Here is a 20,003-nt window from a genome sequence, read left to right as displayed (position 1 = left end):
CATTAGCTTGCCAGTGATGAGTAACTACATGTACAGTGTAACCTGCCTATGGTGAGTCATTAACTTGCCAGTGGTGAGCCATTAGCTTGCCAGTGGTGAGCAGTTCCATTTTGCCTGTCTTTGGTTTAACACCGCCATAGCCATGTTTGTTGTGTAGCGCGATACTGCTAATCTTGTTTCGCACTGAGTCAAAATCATGAGGTACGAAACAATGTTCAGTGGTATCGGGTTACACAACAAACACCAAGATGAAGGTCTTAAAGTCTATCCTACCCTTAACAAAAGAAGAAAATGTGGCAAAAACTGACTACTTCATGCTGCCATACTTTTTCACTCCCTCCACAGTGGTCATGCATTTTAGACCAATCAATAGCAAGCTTAGGCCATAGCAGAGAACCCATAATGTCAAAGCTGCGTATGTATGACCTTGTGTGTCATTCCGGCGTGAGGTAGAAATGTAAAAGTTTACTGTACATGTATTATGACGTCATACCGCTGAGCTCAGATTGGAACAAATGTTTCTTTTTCCACGTCATGGCGTCTGAGTGTAAAATATAAACCATCTAAAAACAAAGACGATATCCATAAACTGTGCAAAATAATACTTTTATCACTGAAGGGAAATTTCGATAGTTCACCTTAGATAAATCACGGAGCAAATCTAGCAGGTAAGTGAACTCAAATTCCTTTATTTGTAACCATAAACAGCATGAAATGGCATTGATCAAAGAAGTAAATGTACCCGCCGATGTGTTGCGTGGCAGGCACGATGTTGTCTGAAAGGTCATCTCTAATTAATACGTATACTTGCACACAGCCTGACACTAACAGCAGGGTAGAAATGGGGGCTTAAGTGGTGCTAAGTGCTGTACATCTCAAGATGAGATCACATATACCATTGCAGTCAGGTTTATAGCTGAATGAAACTGGATGAGTGCTTGCTGTTAAATACAGCCCTTCTGCTGCAATAGTAATTAAAACTAAATTAGCGAAATGAGCCCAGGAATGCTTATAAATAGAACAGAACGGACGTTGCAGTTGTCTTGGGTATTAAACTGAAGAGGACTGAGATACTACCTTGGCATAGTCCAGCTCTGTGAAATCTCGGTCCTGGTTCAGGATGTCCCTTAGTTTCTCCTTCACACTAGACGAACATGGAAACAGAACATCAGCTTTGATATGTTTTGATTTGATTTGATTGAATGTCATTTGTATACTGACGGAATGAATATACCATATGAACGAATGAATGAATGAATATGGCTTAAGGTCCTGTGTTTAATAATTCAGCCATATTCTGGCTGAGTATTCTGAAGAAACCAGTTTCCTCGCCGGAGGAAAGCGAACTTTCACCCACAAAGGTTTTAACCCACACAGGGAGGTCAATATGTATGCCATACTCAGGCAGGAGAATGTTTTATGCCCATGTCAAATGAAATTTGTTCTACCTGAATCCTGTTGGTAAAAGAATTAGATTGGTCAAAGATTAGATGCTTTGAAAATCCTGATTTCCATTAAAACTCTCATTCCTGTGAATTGGCGGAAAGAGATGTGGTCTCCCTAGAATTCCATGTACTGGTAATAATGTAATGTACTGGTAATTGGTGGACAGTGATGTGGTCTCCCTAGAATTTCATGTACTGGTAATAATGTAATGTACTGGTAATTGGTGGACAGTGATGTGGTCTCCCTAGAATTCCATGTACTGGTAATAATGTAATGTACTGGTAATTGGTGGACAGTGATGTGGTCTCCCTAGAATTCCATGTACTGGTAATAATGTAATGTACTGGTAATTGGTGGACAGTGATGTGGTCTCCCTAGAATTTCATGTACTGGTATTATTGTAATGTACTGGTAATTGGTGGACAGTGATGTGGTCTCCCTAGAATTTCATGTACTGGTATTATTGTAATGTACTGGTAATTGGTGGACAGTGATGTGGTCTCCCTAGAATTTCATGTACTGGTATTATTGTAATGTACTGGTAATTGGTGGACAGTGATGTGGTCTCCCTAGAATTTCATGTACTGGTATTAATGTAATGTACTGGTAATTGGTGGACAGTGATGTGGTCTCCCTAGAATTTCATGTACTGGTATTACCCAAACACTGCCGGACGCAATAACCGAGGTGGAATTGGAATTGAAAAAAACAAAAACAAAACAACATCTCCATATGTTACATATCCCAATCCTTACACATGCTGATACTTGGTTGTCTCCCCTTCGCTGTCCAGTAGTCCATTAGTGTTCGCACATTTCACCATTTGCACAAGAATGGGAGGTAACTCTCCCTCTAATGCCAGCAAGCCCTGAATCACAAATTAGCATAAGTATTAACTGTAGTAAAAGCTGGTAATGCTGTATATATGTACTCCTTTATGATATATATGTAATACATGCATGCTTATCTGTCATGTCTGTAGATACATGAAGGTTTATTTATTTCATACAATATTATTTTCGTTCAACAATTTCTGATCTAGAAAATGCAGTCAGACCAGTCAAAAATGAAATCATGACGGTGAATAAAACTCATGTTTTCCCTTTTTTTTTTTGTTTTGTTTTTTTCTACACTAAAACACATTGAAGAATTAGGGCGCATTTCACATTATTTTCTGTCAGAGTAGTTTTTCTGCTATTTTTGCAATATTATAAAACCTCATAAAAGCGTTACCATGGTAAGCTGACACAAGCTAAGGGAGCGACACAAAATATTTACATGATGAAAGTAAGAATTCGTAGTGACATTAGTTTCCACACCCACACTGCCTAAATACTTCATATCGTCCCTGCAGCGACCACCAAAGACAACCAATGTTATATATACCTTCGCAAATGCAGCTGCTGTCATCTGCACTCGTCCCTCATCCGAGGCGTAAATCTTGAGGTCGTGGCGATAAGTGCTGTGTAAGCGCAGAATTCCCAGTCCAGGGGCACCATACTCACCTGGACAAAACAAAGCGGTAAACAAACTGGGTTGTTTTAACTTCTTCATTTAAGTAGTGCTTTAAGCCATATTGAAGAATGCAAGGACATAATTGTTACAATCATGCTAACCAAATATCAGTAGACATTGCTCACCACAACTGCATGATGGGATATGTTCAGTGGAATAGATTGTTCACCTTTAATCAGACTCCAAAGCAATTGAAGTCTAAGTTGAATGTATTATTTAGTTACTGATTTGATTGATCTTTTATGCTGTACTCAAGAATATGTCACTTACACAACCGCTAGCTAGCATTATGGCATGTATGGTGGGAAGAAACTGAGCAGAGCCACATGGAAAGCTAAGAACATTTGCAGGTTGCTGAGAGACCTTCCCATATACTGCTGGAGAGAAAGCCAGAATGAGCTGGATTTGAACTCAAAGCGACTGCATTGGCGAGAGGTTCCTGGCCATTGCACCGAGCTGGCCTGCTGACCACCTCAGTTGAATGTCTTAAACTACATGCATGTGTCACCTACATGCACAATGGCGACTGGTGTTTAATAGTGAATCACATACAGAGACAACGTTGCCATCAACTTAAATAGTGTATTATACCTACATGCACAATGGCAAGAGGTGTTTAATAGTGAATCACATACAGAGACAACGTTGCCATCAACTTTAATAGAGTATTACGCCTACATGTACAATGGCGACACATGTTTAATGCTCATCGTGGTGAGATATACATGCAGAACATATCGGAGGTGGTGGTGGTGGTGGTGGGGGGGGGGGGGGGGGGGACACAGATTCCTTTTGATACATGCATACAGATACCACCAATGCTTTGTTTTAGCATGCAGTCCTTGCCTCTGGCATATCTAGATCTGACCAACCAAAACCCAAGTTCATAACGTAATTTGAAATTTTTGATCAGATGACGCGACAAAAAGACCATGTGAAAATCCCCCAAAAATGCAGAAGGGATGATCCTATTTTACAAATGGAAATTGACAACTATTAATGACATGTACGAAAATGGATTCTTCCAGGTGACATACATCTACATGTCCTTCAAGACACACCTCTGGGATAATGTACTCACCCTGTCCACCTGGATACAGAGAGCGAAATGCTTTGCCCAACTGCTCAGCTTGAATTTTCCCAGCAGGAGTTAGCTCCCCTCCCCATTTCACAATCAACAACAGTGAAGGCTCTCTGGGCGAGTCGTCTGCATGCAAACAAACAAATTTATACTGTGAATAACGTGGTATATGTACATGATAGATATATCCTGTGTGATACTAACTATTCAAGGCAGATATAGTGTGTGTATAAAAAAAATAATATTTAAATAGACTTTTATATGTTCCATTTTTTCTCTTGTATGACCATATAATCGTATCTAGTGCTCTTAAGCTGTCCACACAGCATATGAACTGCATGTACACAGACATGGAAACTATTTATGTATATATCAACTACAAGCTGACAGTTTGTGTGTGAATGTTTGACTGAGAGGGCCTCAGGGAGATCAATTACTCTTGTTGACTGAGTGTATATAACCATCTGTAAATAAAGAATATTTTCATAATTATCATATTTCAGATCATTTACACCCAGATGGACTACGGCCCGATTACAATTCCTAAATCCCATCTAACTGAAATTCAATGGAAAGCATATGTGATATTATTAAATTTAAGATAAAGACAAATGGACAGACAGACAAATGAAATCAATAAATTCACACGTAATTATACAACAAGTAGAATGATTATAGCAGTGTGATTGTATAGATGTACAGGCACATTGATCAGTAAAACTGTCCAGTGAGTCATATAATACATGTAAAACATGCACCAGTCAGAGAAGGATGAGTACAATTAGGTGTATATGCCGTGAAAAACTCCAAAATGTTTATAATAGAACAATCCGTGCTTGACTGACCATGGCATGCATAACTATAAACACTGCAAAGCAGTACACCATACATGGGAAGGTCTGCAGCAACCTGCGTATATGGTTGTGTATTTCCCCTGGGCCCCGTGTGCTTTCCTCCCACCATAATGCTGGCCGCTGTCGTATTAGTGAAATATTCTTGAGTACGGCGTAAAACACCAAAAAAAATAAATAATTTAAATAAATGTAAAGCAGAATAGAGGAGGAGACCAGGGCCTATATACTGCTACGTCATTTTTCATTATAATTAAAAAACCGTTTTCGTTTTTTTCACAACAAACACGAATCACATTGATGCTCTCCATGCATGTATGCACAATGTAACATGAATTTGTTCGCTCATAAAACATTTTCACGCACTTTCCTCCTCCCATGCATAAACATGTTTACGAGAGATGAATGGAAAGATGAAATTTTCCTTCATCCCAGCATGATGAATAAAGCTCTGAAAATTTCAGTGACCTGTAAATATCTGAAGCTGCAGTTGTCATGGTTATGTGGCAAGGGAGGTAATTCACAGGAGACCTAGTAGAAGAATTACATGGTACATGTACTCAACTTGCATGGGGTTTACATTCACATTTTATGAAATAATGCATGAAAAAAAAAGTGACATATTCTCATGACACTGAAATTTCAGAATTGTATATCTTTTAAAATTCCAAGCTACTATAACTCTTCAATCTTTTCAACCACTAAAGCATTGTTATCAGTAGAAGTATTTATGCACACAGTTATCATGAAAATGACCCTAAAAATGGTCCAAAAATCTGTGCATATTATTTTTCTACACCCACAGTTCTCTCGGAATGCTTCAAAATATTGGTTGCTGTGGTCGTTGAAAAGGTTGAAGAATTTAGGGTATTGAATTTCATTTTAATTTTAAAAAATGTTCACATTTTCATGATGTGTTATTATATTAAATTCAAAACACAGTTTTCGGCAAACAAAAAAAAAAAAAAACTGTTCAGCATAAAGTTAAGTGGGCATGAACTTGCAGCTGAATAATTAGTATCTGAATAATTAAGCAGGTGAGGACTTAGTATGTCACACAAAAAACAAACACAAACTGGCACACATGAGGCATACAAATGTAATATACAGTGATGGTTATGAAGTTAATCGTGTAACTGTAATATATAACAGTAACAGCAATAAAATGTCTGCTTGAAGGCGAAAAATAACTGTAAACCCAAGCAAGCACCTTCATCGTCCTGCGGTTTGCTGGGGGCGTGGCCTTAGACTTCTGCACAGAGTAGGGCTGATCCTTTATCTGCACCTTACGGTGAATCCCACTAAACTCATACCTGTTGGCAGACAATAAACCAAATCATACCTCACACCTGACTGTTGGCAGACAATAAACCAAACCATACCGCATACCTGACTGTTGGCAGACAATAAACCAAATCATACCTCATACCTGACTGTAGGCAGACAATAAACCAAACATACCTCATACCTGTTGGCAGACAATATGCCAAATCATACCTCATACCTGACTGTTGGCAGACAATAAACCAAATCGTGCCTCATACCTGACTGTAGGCTGACAATAAACCAAATCATGCTCATACCTGACTGTTGGCGACAATATACCAAATCATACCTGACTGTTGGCAGACAATAAACCAAATCATACCTAATACTTAACTGTTGGCAGACAATATACCAAATCATACCTCATACCTGACTGTTGGCCAACAATAAACCAAATCATATCTCATACCTGACTGTTGGCAGACAATAAACCAAATCATACCTCCATACTTAACTGTTGGCAGACAATATACCAAATCATACCTCATATCTGACTGTTTGGGCAGACAATATACCAAATCATACCTCATACTTAACTGTTGGCAGACAATATACCAAATCATACCTCATACCTGACTGTTGGCAGACAATAAACCAAATCATACCTCATACCTGACTGTTGGCAGACAATAAACCAAATCATACCTCATACCTGACTGTAGGCAGACAATAAACCAAATCATACTCATACCTGACTGTTGGCAGACAATAAACCAAATCATACCTCATACCTGTCTGTTGGCAGGCAATAAACCAAATCATACCTCATACTTAACTATTGGCAGACAATATGCCAAATCACATCTCATACCTGACTGTTGGCAGACAATATGCCAAATCATACCTCAAACCTCATACCTGTTGGCAGACAATAAACCAAATCATGCCTCATACCTGACTGTTGGCAGACAATAAACCAAATCATACCTCATACCTGACTGTTGGCAGACAATAAACCAAATCATGCCTCATACCTGACTGTAGGCAGACAAAAAGCCAAATCATACCTCATACCTGACTGTTGGCAGACAATAAACCAAATCATACCTCATACCTGACTGTTGGCAGACAATAAACCAAATCATACCTCATACTTAACTATTGGCAGACAATATGCCAAATCACATCTCATACCTGACTGTTGGCAGACAATATGCCAAATCATACCTCAAACCTCATACCTGTTGGCAGACAATAAGCCAAATCATACATCCTACCTGACTGTTGGCAGACAATAAACCAAACCATACCTCATACCTGACTGTTGGCAGACAATATGCCAAATCATACCTCATACCTGACTGTTGGCAGACAACAAACCAAATCATACCTCATACCTGACTGTTGGCAGACAATAAACCAAACCATACCTCATACCTGACTGTTGGCAGACAATAAACCAAAGCATACCTCATACCTGTTTGCAGACAATATGCCAAATCATACCTCACACCTGTTGACAGACAATATGCCAAAGCATACCTCATACCTGTTGGCAGACAATATGCCAAATCATACCTCATATCTGACTGTTGGCAGACAATATACCAAATCATACCTCATACCTGACTGTTGGCAGACAATAAACCAAATCACACCTCATACCTGACTGTAGGCAGACAATAAACCAAATCATACCTCATACCTGACTGTTGGCAGACAATATGCCAAATCATACATCATACCTGTTGGCAGACAATAAACCAAACCATACCTCATACCTGTTGGCAGACAATAAACCAAACCATACATCATACCTGTTGGCAGACAATAAACCAAACCATACCTCATACCTGTTGACAGACAATAAACCAAACCATACCTCATACCTGTTGGCAGACAATAAACCAAACCATACCTCATACCTGTTGGCAGACAATAAACCAAACCATACATCATACCTGTTGGCAGACAATAAACCAAACCATACATCATACCTGTTGGCAGACAATAAACCAAATCATACCTCATACCTGTTGACAGACAATAAACCAAACCATACCTCATACCTGTTGGCAGACAATAAACCAAATCATATCTCATACCTGTTGGCAGACAATAAACCAAATCATACCTCACACCTGTTGACAGACAATATGCCAAAGCATACCTCATACCTGTTGGCAGACAATATGCCAAATCATACCTCATACCTGTTGGCAGACAATATGCCAAATCATATCTCATACATGTTGGCAGACAATAAACCAAACCATTAAGAATGTGACCAGGTGGTCCGTCAAATAACAACCAAGATCTTATTCTGTGATGTTATTAGCTTCTTAACGCTGTTTTCACAAAATGTAGCTTGAATGGTTACATGTACAGCATTTATGGGTGAAGGAAACCCAGTGATGTAAAGTAAATGCACCAGGAATACGATGAATATCACAATGAACCCTATGGTAAACTACTAATATTGAAATTGCCACAAGCAATCTAACTGGTTTAGGTTTGATCGGATGAGAAAGATGAGAAACTGTTTAGCCACGGAGGTTCCTATACAAAAACTATGCACAAGTTACAAAGTGTTACAGTTTCATGTATATATTTATTTATTCGATTGGTGTTTACATAGTACTCAAGAATATTTCACTTATACGACGGCGGTCAGCATTATAACAGCCTGGGGGAAAGCCACGACCATCGGCAGGTTGCTAACAGACCTTCCCACATACGACCGGAGAAGAAGCCAGCATGAGCTGGATTTGAACTCACAGCAATCGCATTGGTGAGAGGCTCCTGGGTCATTATGCTGCGCTAGCCAACTGGGCCCAACCAGCTCCATGTAGAACATGATTATACATGTATTATATGAAAACCACTGGTTGAAACACTCAATATCCAGCCATACTGTTACGAACACTATACATTATTAATACAAATAATTTTTTCAATACAACCCAAAAATTTAAAACACATCAAAACTGAAAAGGAATACAACAAGGCCTCCGTGGTTCAGTCCCTTAGCACGCTAGCGCAGCGTAATGACCCAGGAGTCTCTCACCAATGCTGTCGCTGTGAGTTCAAGTCCAGCTTGTGCTGGCTTCCTCTCCGGACGTATGTGAGAAGGTCTGTCAGCAACCTGCCGATGGTCGTGGGCTTCCCCCGGGTTCTGCCCGGTTTCCTCCCACCATAATGCTGGGCACCATCGTATAAGTGAAATATTCTTGAGTACGGCGTAAAACACCAATCAAATAAATAAATAAATAAATAAAATAAATGAATACAGATTGATGTAATAATAAAATTTAAAAGATTAAAACACAAATGTGCATGTGAAGTTTGTATGAGTAATAAACATTAAATTTGTTATGCAGTCCAGAATGTGTCATTAAAGCAGTAAACACAACACAAACAAGCAGATTGCAACAACAAAATGGAATATTAAAAGATCAAATTGCTAACTGCAACTGTAAGAAACCGTAATATGCAATCTGTATAACTAAAGCCGGGATAAAACTTGGCTGAAAACAAATCAGAACTATGACCTGCATCGTTTGACATAGAAATAACTACTGCAGCGCCCATTTCTTCTAAAGCATCACATCATTTGGTCGGATCTTTAAACAGTAATAGCCACATAGGCCTACCATATACCATGCTCTGTGATTTTGTACTCATATTTGTATTTTTTTGGTTCTAAACAAAACCATCATTCTCTTTGGTTTATTAGAAAATATTATTATTTAAAATTTGGAGATTTATTTATTTATTTATTTATTTGATTGGTGTTTTACACCATACTCAAGAATATTTCACTTATATGATGGCGGCCTGCATTATGGAGGGAGGAAACCAGGCAGAGCCCGGGGGAAACCCAAGACTATCTGCAGGTTGCTAGCAGACCTTCCCATTGTACAGCTGGATGTAATTAGAAGACGTGGGTAGCTAATTATTTTATGTCAAACATGTCAAAAAAAAACTTATGGCACTACATGAAGTATACAGTATATGACCTAGCATTTCACACTTAACAAAGCTACCACATGTATTATCTTAGAAAGCCATTTGGAGGCTTTTTTCGAAAGCAATATTATATGCTATTGGAAGAAAAATGTAAAATTTAGCACCAAGTACTGTTTCATTATCTTTATTTTCCATTATTAAGGCAAAATGTTTAGGTCAAACACTGTTCTGCCTTCTGATTTGTCTTAACTTAAATGAATTCCAAATAGATCAACCTGCAACATGAACAATATTAAAACTCAACAATATACTACTAAAAAAAAGCAGGGGATATTCCATAAATTAAGCTATTCATATTCAATATCTTTCTAAATAAATAGTTTACCAATAACTTTGACACATCTAGCAAGGATTGATTTGCATATGTTTCAGTTGTAATTTTATAGTTAGTCAAGCTTAATGAAACCGATTTCTTTTTTTTTTTTGATTAGTGTTTTACACCATACTCAAGAATTTTTCACTTATACGACGGCGGCTGGCATTATGGTGGGTGGAAACCGGGTAGAGCCCGGGGGAAACCCACGACCATCCGCAGGTTGCTGGCAGACCTTCATATGTACGGCCGGAGAGTAATGAAACCTAAGGACAAAAATTTGAATGCAAATTTCCAAAACTCATCACAACCAGATTCCGATCATGTGACAGCCCTAGTATGATACTCGTGTCTTCTGACGAGTGTCCAACTTCACAGCTGATATTTAAGCGATTCTACTTTCAAGAAAATCAACACAAACTGGAATATCCCATACTTTTCTTGAGTAGTACACATGAACTTGGGAGAATCATACAGTACATCAAAGTTTCTAGGGTCACTACAAATTCCTCAGGTACTTCAGACGTTACACCAGACGTCACATCAGACGTCACATCAGACGTCGTTGCCACTTCAGCAATTCCTGAAAAAACGTCAGTTATTTTGTGTTCATGTACATACCTGAGGCGTGGGAAAATCCCCACCCAAAACCCTGATTTAAGGCAAACTGCAACACTTTAAATTTTGTCTACATCTTTTTTTTATTATTATTGGACACTAAAGTTTGTGGAAGTTTTCTTCATTAAAATAATATAACATTTTTAACATACATCTTTGCAATCTTTTCAACGTAACGTTGTAATGGAAAATGTCCATCACTTCATGATGTAGTGACGTCATTGCTGGTATCTATCATTAATGATTAAAAAAATATATTCATTTTTGTGACAATGATGGTCTGATGAACGAATTAGGGCCACTCTGATGTCACAACATTCCAAAATCCGAGGAGAATACGCCATGGTTTTTTTTCAGAAATTCAGATTGTCTGTTTTCGTACTGTTAATTTTTGGTCAAACGTATGCTACAGATTGCAGTCATTTATGTATATACATAATAAAACGGTGTAATAGATAAATGTATATATGTAGATGAACAGTCTTTGCAGTTTATACTTAAACCCATTTCACAGTTCACATTTAAACCCATTTCGCAGTTTACATTTAAACCCATTTCGCAGTTTACATTTAAACCAATTTTGCAGTTTACATTTAAACCCATTTCGCAGTTTACATTTAAACCCATTTCGCAGTTTACATTTAAACCAATTTTGCAGTTTACATTTAAACCCATTTCACAGTTTACATTTAAACCAATTTTGCAGTTTACATTTAAACCCATTTTGCAGTTTACATTTAAACCCATTTCACAGTTTACAATTAAACTCATTTTGCAGTTTACATTTAAACCCATTTCGCAGTTTACATTTAAACCCATTTCGCAGTTTACATTTAAACCCATTTTCGCAGACTAAAAGAAGATTATCACAGTCCTACAGCCAGAGAAATTAATGACAAAAAAAATGTGCCAAATAATTCAATTTGGTAATTATGCTATACCAATGAAAGAGAAAGAAAGATGTAAATATATTTCACCATTTCTGATAATCTACATGTATGTTTTCATCATTTTATACATGCTAAAAAACAAAAACTGTTGTAAATTTTTCCTTTGGAGCTCTACAAATTTGAGAATGGGAAACAGCTGGTGGAACAGATATGCGTTTGCCAAACCATTTTGTGAGATAAAGCCCACTGTGTGTATGGCACTTCAGAAAAGGTTGAAGAATAGTATGTTCAGCACATATTTTATTACAGAGTACACATAACCTAAGACAAAAAGATAGAGCATTACCATCTTCGCTGGAGGATCTCTTAGGACGGCCATTTGGCTGGTACTTGAGCTGAACTTTACGATTAATCCCGGAGAAGTAACCATACCTGTTAACATGCGCAGTCAAGACAGTCAACACGTGTGAAAGAGGTAAAGGTAAAAAGTCACAACGACTGTAAGTCACAACAACTGTAAGTCACAACAGAAAACAGCTCAAATACGCAGTACTGCACTTCATCTAAAATTTAATATTTTTTTCAAGTGACACTCTTTGCTTGATTCTCATTAATTCATCCACCTAACATTTTTTTTTGTTTTTTTGTGTGAAATTTGATTGATTTCTTACCATAAACAGATTAACAGTATTATTTTATGGCTTATGTGCACTTCTGGAAATTTAAGGTAAAATGCAGTAACAGTAAACTCCTTCAAATGCCCTTGTAGCTAACATGACAATTATATACAATAGATATTTAAAAGTTTGGTCTGAATAATAGCAAGTTGGTGTTGTTTTTGTAAGGTCCCATTGTTCAGGTCAGGGCTCGTGTTTTTTGTTTTTAAGAGCTACAATATCAATATGATGCCTCTAATTCAGTCTAAGTCATCCAAAATATGACACTATACCAAGCAAATATTCATAATTTCTTTTCATAAATATTTCATAATTTTAGTCATAAATAAATGACAAAAATTAAAATTTGAGTTATCACCCAGGCATAATTAAATGACCAGGAAAAGCCTATGGTTGCTGCAAAGACATATCTTCGGAATGGTAATGGCCTGCTAAGAGTGAGCTTGGCCTATAGTGTTAAGCCTGACATGTAGCTTGGCTTGTAGTACTGCAGGTTGTCATGTTAAAACATATTATATGCAGACATGTATTACAATTTTTGAGCTGGAACATTTCATCATCCAAATTTATTCGTGTCACTGTATATACATGTACATGTGGCCATGCCAGCTAGAGCAGATGTGCCAACATATTATGTTCACAGCATGTTGTTCACAAGTGCAGGTATTAGTGAAACATGAAAATCGAGTCATTATACTTTAATAGCCAGATTATTAAACGCGTTAAAATGGTTTGAAACACCAGGCCATTCAGTCACATAAGGAAGTATGGACTGGTACCACAAACGTTTTATAGTTAGATATTAACATCTGACAAAAATGAACTTAAAGTTTAATGACAGATTGCATTAAAGTGCACTTTAGCCGTGTTAGTAATTTCACATGCCATAATTAACATAATTAACATACAGCCAATGCACTTTTTTTTTTATCAGACGTGAATAGTATTTAAATGAACTATGTTAGTGTGAGAAGGTTTTACAACTGATGCTATTGAAAGAAGATATTATTTGTTTCTTTAAATACTGTTGATGATATAAAAGACCCAAGATGAGAAAGCAATGGGTGTTTGAACAAAATTACATGTACAAGTACATATATACATGGTTTTACAATCACTGGAGAAACCGGAGACGTGTAAATGCATGAATGGAAAGAGATCACGGTAGGCTATCATGAGTAGCCTACAATCATGGGAAACTATCATGAGTCAATGTGTGAAACATGTTTCACACATTGACTCATGATAGTTTCACAATGGAGGAAACAAAAAGATAAGCAAACTTTGGAGTAAACTAAATCAGAAATGTAAATCAACACATTTACATTTGTGGATCCCTCTTCTTTACAGTTACATGCCTGCAATGGGAAATCCAACCATTTTAGTGCTGCCTCACTGGAATATTATGGCCACAACACCAGACATGACACCTAGTCACATTCATGATAATATACTGACACCCACCTGACAAGTACTTGGCCCGTATTCCATTACTTGTGCCAAGCGCCAAACCAGTCTTAGGTATGAATTCATTCGGAAATAAGAATGTAGAGTAGAAAGCACCGATGGTGAACACTCACATTTCGAGGACGAGTTTGAGCTGTTCCAGTTTGGCCTTCTTCTCTTCAATCTCTGGGTCAGGTCGCACCTGGTGTTCCTGGAGAAGGTAGCGGACAATGTCCAGAACCTCCTGTAAGTGTTTGGGCTGCTTCAGCTTAAGCTGGCCCGTCTTGTAACCATCATATTTCTCAAACAGCTCAAAGAATCTAAAAATTAAAAAAAGAAAATTACAAATCTGAGACTACATGTATGTTACAGTACTAAAAAAACATAAAACTCCAGCCAAATGAATGTATATAAAACAGCATGTAGGATATTTTGTAATAACAAAAAAAAAAAAAGGGGTTTTCTCACAACAAAGAGATAATGCTTTTAATTTGTAAATGACCTAAAACTTGTGTTATAAAATGTTAGTTTTTTTTTCTGCTGAAGCTTAGATATCTCCAGCACAATATCATTCTATCTTCCAAACAAACCACAAAAACTTTCCTTAAACCTGACCAAATGTGTATCGTAGTCACAGGTGAAATGTTAGGTGACTTACCATATGTAAGAGAGAGATGGAGAGAGGTAAAATAGCTAGATGTACAAGTACATGTGTAAATGACATCTTCTCCAGAATCCACACCCGAATAGCATGCTCACCAACAAGAAACACTCAAACCAGTTTAACATTCAAGAAAATAAATCTTACAACTCAAGAGAAATGACAAGCACCGAACGAAAAATGTTTTAAATATAATAAAACCTACACAGAAAAGCAAACACGCTGCAGGTCATTTCTCAGAGTTTTTACACCAGGAAGATTAGTCTAATAACTGGGATAAACAATCAAGCAGGAATCAACTTATATATACTTATCTATTCAACTGATAAACCCACATGTACCATTTCAAATATTCCTCCTTAGGCATTTTTTTCTATGTTTTTTGTCCACTCAATTAATGAAGTTAAATAAAAATAACCCCCGGTCCACAACTTTGGCAGAAATCCTAATTAATGTTTATAAGCAATATAGGCAGCAAGACTGTACAGTACAGGCAGGGGAATCCCCTAGAGTCCCAGTATCATCATAGACAAGGGTTGAACCAAGAGCTTGTCCTGGGAGTCATATAATGGGAGTCATATACCGGAGTCCAATGGAATTTTCCTGTTGATGTTATTTTAGAAAAGCCCAAAATCATGAACTTTCAGACAACATTGAGTTTGTGTATGTACAATTTTTAGTATTAAAATAATTCTATTTAAAGTTTGAAAATGTTACAAAGTAACCCATATCATGCATTTTACGATCTTTGTTATAAAATTTAAACGATAATGTGCACAAACCAGGTTGATATGTTGTGAAAGTTTAACATTAAGGCTGTTCTAAAATAATAGCAAAAGTTTGACTCCATTTATGCTGATCCTTTTTGTTTGCTCTAAAAATCTGTGCTGTAACCACTTTAAATTTAATTATTATAACAACAGACATGCCTAAAAGTAATATCCAGATGAATTTCTAGTTCGTGCACGGATTGTCCAATCAAATTCTTGCTTTGAATATGGCCAGTCACTACATACATTTTTCTTTTGAAACAACGATTTTGATTGGTGCCACAATTAAAGTTCACCCTCTCCTATTAAGGACGGAGCTAGGGTTAACTGGATGAGCGGAAACTAGCTGTGCTACTTATGATCTATTTTGCAAGAAATCAGTAAAAATCTAAATTAATAATGCAAAAGATAAAAGCTAAAATCTAAAAGCTACCAAATCTTACATGTACAGAGTATATTAGTATAAACAGTTCACATCTACACATACATGTACACGTAAACTTTAATAGTGGAGATTCATTCTACATACACGTGTACATGCAATGAAAATCAACTAAACCAGATACATGTATACAACTACCAAATTTCCCAAGGGACCTAAAAAAAGTTTCGCATGCAGAAATTGTTCATACACAAAGAAAAAAACTGAAACAGATTCTAGTAAAAAAAGCCTAAGTAACTGCCTCTGTGAGTACAGTGTATACGGATGTGCACAGGAACCACAAGTGCGGACGTACTACTAACAACGCCTAGTTCAATGACTGACAACAGCTACAAAATCTACAAAAACATGTATGAAACAGTGCATTTTATTTACACAAGTTAGATGTACATTGTGCTGGCTTAAAACTAGGATCTTGTCTCAAAAATCTTTGAAAACTTTTTTTTCTCTTTGGTCCTAAGAGACTGTGTAAGGCTCATGCCAATTGTTTGTTTATTCATTTGTTCGGTCAGGAAAATTTCACTTCTATGATGGCGACCAGCATTGCAGTGTGAGGAAACCAGGCTTAGGGAAACCTACAATCATCTGCTACTGTCTGCAGATTGCTGGAACATCTTCCGATGCCCATGTTTATTACCCCTGCAGCACAAGCCAGGGAATCAGATCAGATGAAACAACCAGGTTTAATAGCTAGGCTGAGGCTCTGACCTGGCTTAAATACATGTATACTATTCAGCTGTCTTTTTCACAAAATTTCATACAGATATTTTTTTTTTAGAATAAATGTACACTGTCAGTCTTGCAGCTGCAAAAACTGATTTCCTCAATTTGGACTTGACTGCTGTCTAACACAATAGTGACAACGACATCCAATATTGTGGATGGAGGACACCAGATTGCTCGGGTATACCAATGACCTTTGTCAAGGCTGCGCAAATAGCCACACACGTGTTATCGACCGTTTATTGTTAAACGGGTCCCTCAAACAGTGAGAGCAAGAGAGTATACAAAATCCCTGTCCAAGGCTGGTATTGAACCCCTACCTCGTGCGCTTGAAAGGCAAGCGTCTATAACCAGTAGACCCTGGCTTGCTCTTGTCTGAGTGAAAAACAGCAACAAGACGGCTGAACAGTGAATAATGTGGAGACGACAGTAGTTTTAACCAGGTACAAGTACAAATAGTACTTCTGTTTTTACTAAGCCTTCATCAAAGATTAGCAGCCTTACAGAGCTAAAAAGCTAAAAAGTCATCATTATATAAGTGACTATTAAGTGCTCACATTAAATATTAGGCCAAAAACGTAAAGCACAGAACCCTAGCAAAAAATACATGCTCCTGTTAACATAAACTTAGTGCAAGAGCTGTACTTCACCTAAAGTTTGGTATGTTAACTCCACTCAAAAATTTCGTTGCCAACACTTAAGATTTTAAGACAATCACTTTTAGTCAAACTTCAGCAAAAAAAATTTTGAACGGGCCATATAAGGTAGAAGAATCAATCAGACTCAACTGAAATCTGTCACTTATAAAAAAAGCTTAATTTTAGGTGAAACACAGCACGTATACATGTATATCAGAGGACTATCATGTAGTAAGTAAAATTGGCAAAATGTTAAAGGAAAGCAGGTGATAAAGGGATCAACCTGCATGCCACAGATTATCACACTTCAGGAGTCACTTCCACAAGACTTTGTGAGTCTGCTTGTTAATGTTACAATAATTCTTGTAAATTTTGTAGCCCAAATTAGCATCCTACATGTATATGTACATGTAGGGCAGATGTCTTTAAAATTTTCAAACATCTCAATAAAATAAGTCTGAATAATTCATGATGTTTTGTGAAAGTCATTCCTAAAATGGAGAGAAGAATGAAGATTAGTGAAGAAGGGAGATAACTCAAACCAGGAAATCACAGAATGGTGTCCAAAACAAAACACAGCCCATAACTTAGAATAGGGACCAGGTTTAAAGGAGAAATCTGATGATTTTCATGAACAAAAATCTTGGTTTCTTTGTCTTAATCATTATCTTCCATCATCTCTTTAATAAACAAAGTAATGTAAATAAAATGCTTTATAAACACAAGTACAGTTTTTATGGAACAATTCAATTTCCTGCTGGCACCACGTCCAGGGAAACAAAATTACGCCAGGTCCCCATTTCGGTAGGTTACACTTGTAACCTGCATGTGTGTTTGCAACTGTTGTATCATAAAACGGAAAATTTCCATTCTCATACAGATGTAAGAAAGACAAAATACCAATAACCAGTTCTGAAGACGTAGCTCAATAAAAAGGGCAAAATGGATTTTGCTTTCTGACAATAAAAACCCATATGTGACTTAATATTCCTGCATCAAAAACAAATTTCTACTGAGGTTATTCATCCTCCACACAATACAGCTGAAATACCATCATCGACTTGGCATTAGGTCGTAATCTTTTCCTTCACTGACAAGACTGATTCAATAAAATGGCTATACTACATGCTTAGGTATACACGTACGTGTAGCTGATGTGTCTTGTTTGCCCGAAAAATCCTGTGTGGTTTTAGGAAAGTTTACCTGTTAACTCTGGCTTAATGTATGTCAGTCAGCCTACGTGTATTTTACACCCAAAACATTAGAGCTTTAATCACTTGACCTTTTCCCACAGAAAGAACGACTTCAAATATGCATCCGGGACCTTTTTTAGTTTGATTTTCGAGATAAAACTATACAGGTTCAGTCAGCCAATTTCGGGATGACAAATGGTGTGATTTCAGCTATGCCAACAACCTGACTACCCGTCATATCTCTGTGTGCCTTTTTTTTTATTTACACTTGTTATATTATTATTAATATTATAGAAAATCTTTTCATAAGATTAGATTAGATCTATAAAACTCTTGGAATAAAACTGAATATAAAAAAAAAATTAAAAAATAAAGCTTACATGTATTTTAAACCCAGAGCATTAAAACTTTAATTTTGGAGACAAACTTATTCAGGCTGGATTGGCCAATTTCAGGTTCACACAAGGTATAATTTCAGCTGAAGTGACAGCTACATGTATAGGCATGTATATCTTGTCATATCTATGTGTCCCATTGCATACATATGTGATAAAGGCATTGTCTGTGGTATGGACTTTTAAGATGCGATTTCTAAGTAGCTGAAATCTGGGCTCCGCAGGTGTAAGTAACCTTCACCCTGTATAAACTGGATGTTGTGATTTATTTTATTTATTTATTTGATTGATATTTTACGCCACACTCAAGAATATTTCACTTAGATGCCAGTGATGCTAGCATGCTAACCACTCCGCCACAGAGGCCCACATCCTTAATCAGTGAGGCCATTATGTATCTGATTTGAAACATTCAAATTTTTTACCTCTTTTTTTTTTCAAGTTTAACTGAAATAACCCTTTAAAAAAGGAGTTTTGATGAATGCATTCATTTATTTATCTGATTGGTGTTTTATGCCATAGTCAAGAATATTTCACTTATACGACGGCGACCAGCATTATGGTGGGTGGAAACCGGGCAGAGCCCAGGGGAAACCCACGACCATCTGCAGGTTGCTGACAAACCTTCCCACATAGCTGGACTTGAACTCACAGCGACCGCATTGGTTGGATCTTGTGAAGTTGACTAAAAAGATAACACTGACTGAGTTGACTATAAAGTTTTAAAATCATGGCTGAGCTGCAAATCTACCACGAAGCTAAAAGTTTCCACTACAGTGATATGTAATAGCATATATATATATATATATATATATATATATATATATATATATATATATACTGTAATTGAATCCGTCACGAAAACAAACATTTTGCCACATTTTAGTGAACTACTTCTTGTAAACCTCTTTTAACATTTCAGAAAAAAAGACACTGATTACCCAATGACCAAGACAACATTAGACAATAAAGTGAAAATGCAGGTAAGTTCTGAGGACAGGTTAATCAGTTACCTACGATACAAAACAAGAACACTCTACCTTTCGAAC

At 37.0% G+C, this 20,003-nt stretch overlaps 1 protein-coding gene across 1 annotated transcript in view; it reads right to left on the bottom strand.

The window, feature by feature from the left end:
• Positions 1–20,003, bottom strand: part of LOC135462867 (inositol hexakisphosphate and diphosphoinositol-pentakisphosphate kinase 2-like) — a 73,629-nt gene that overhangs the window by 32,961 nt on the left and 20,665 nt on the right. The window contains 6 exon segments of the mRNA XM_064740156.1: positions 1,057–1,144; positions 2,202–2,314; positions 2,833–2,951; positions 4,043–4,168; positions 12,356–12,441; positions 14,267–14,452. Of these exon segments, the coding sequence (XP_064596226.1) occupies positions 1,057–1,144; positions 2,202–2,314; positions 2,833–2,951; positions 4,043–4,168; positions 12,356–12,441; positions 14,267–14,452 (718 nt within the window).

This window comes from Liolophura sinensis, chromosome 2 (genome assembly GCF_032854445.1).
Source record: "Liolophura sinensis isolate JHLJ2023 chromosome 2, CUHK_Ljap_v2, whole genome shotgun sequence".
In the NCBI taxonomy this organism is placed as follows: domain Eukaryota; kingdom Metazoa; phylum Mollusca; class Polyplacophora; order Chitonida; family Chitonidae; genus Liolophura; species Liolophura sinensis.
Note: the sequence above shows the minus strand (reverse complement) of the source record. Positions and strands in the feature narration are given on the sequence as shown.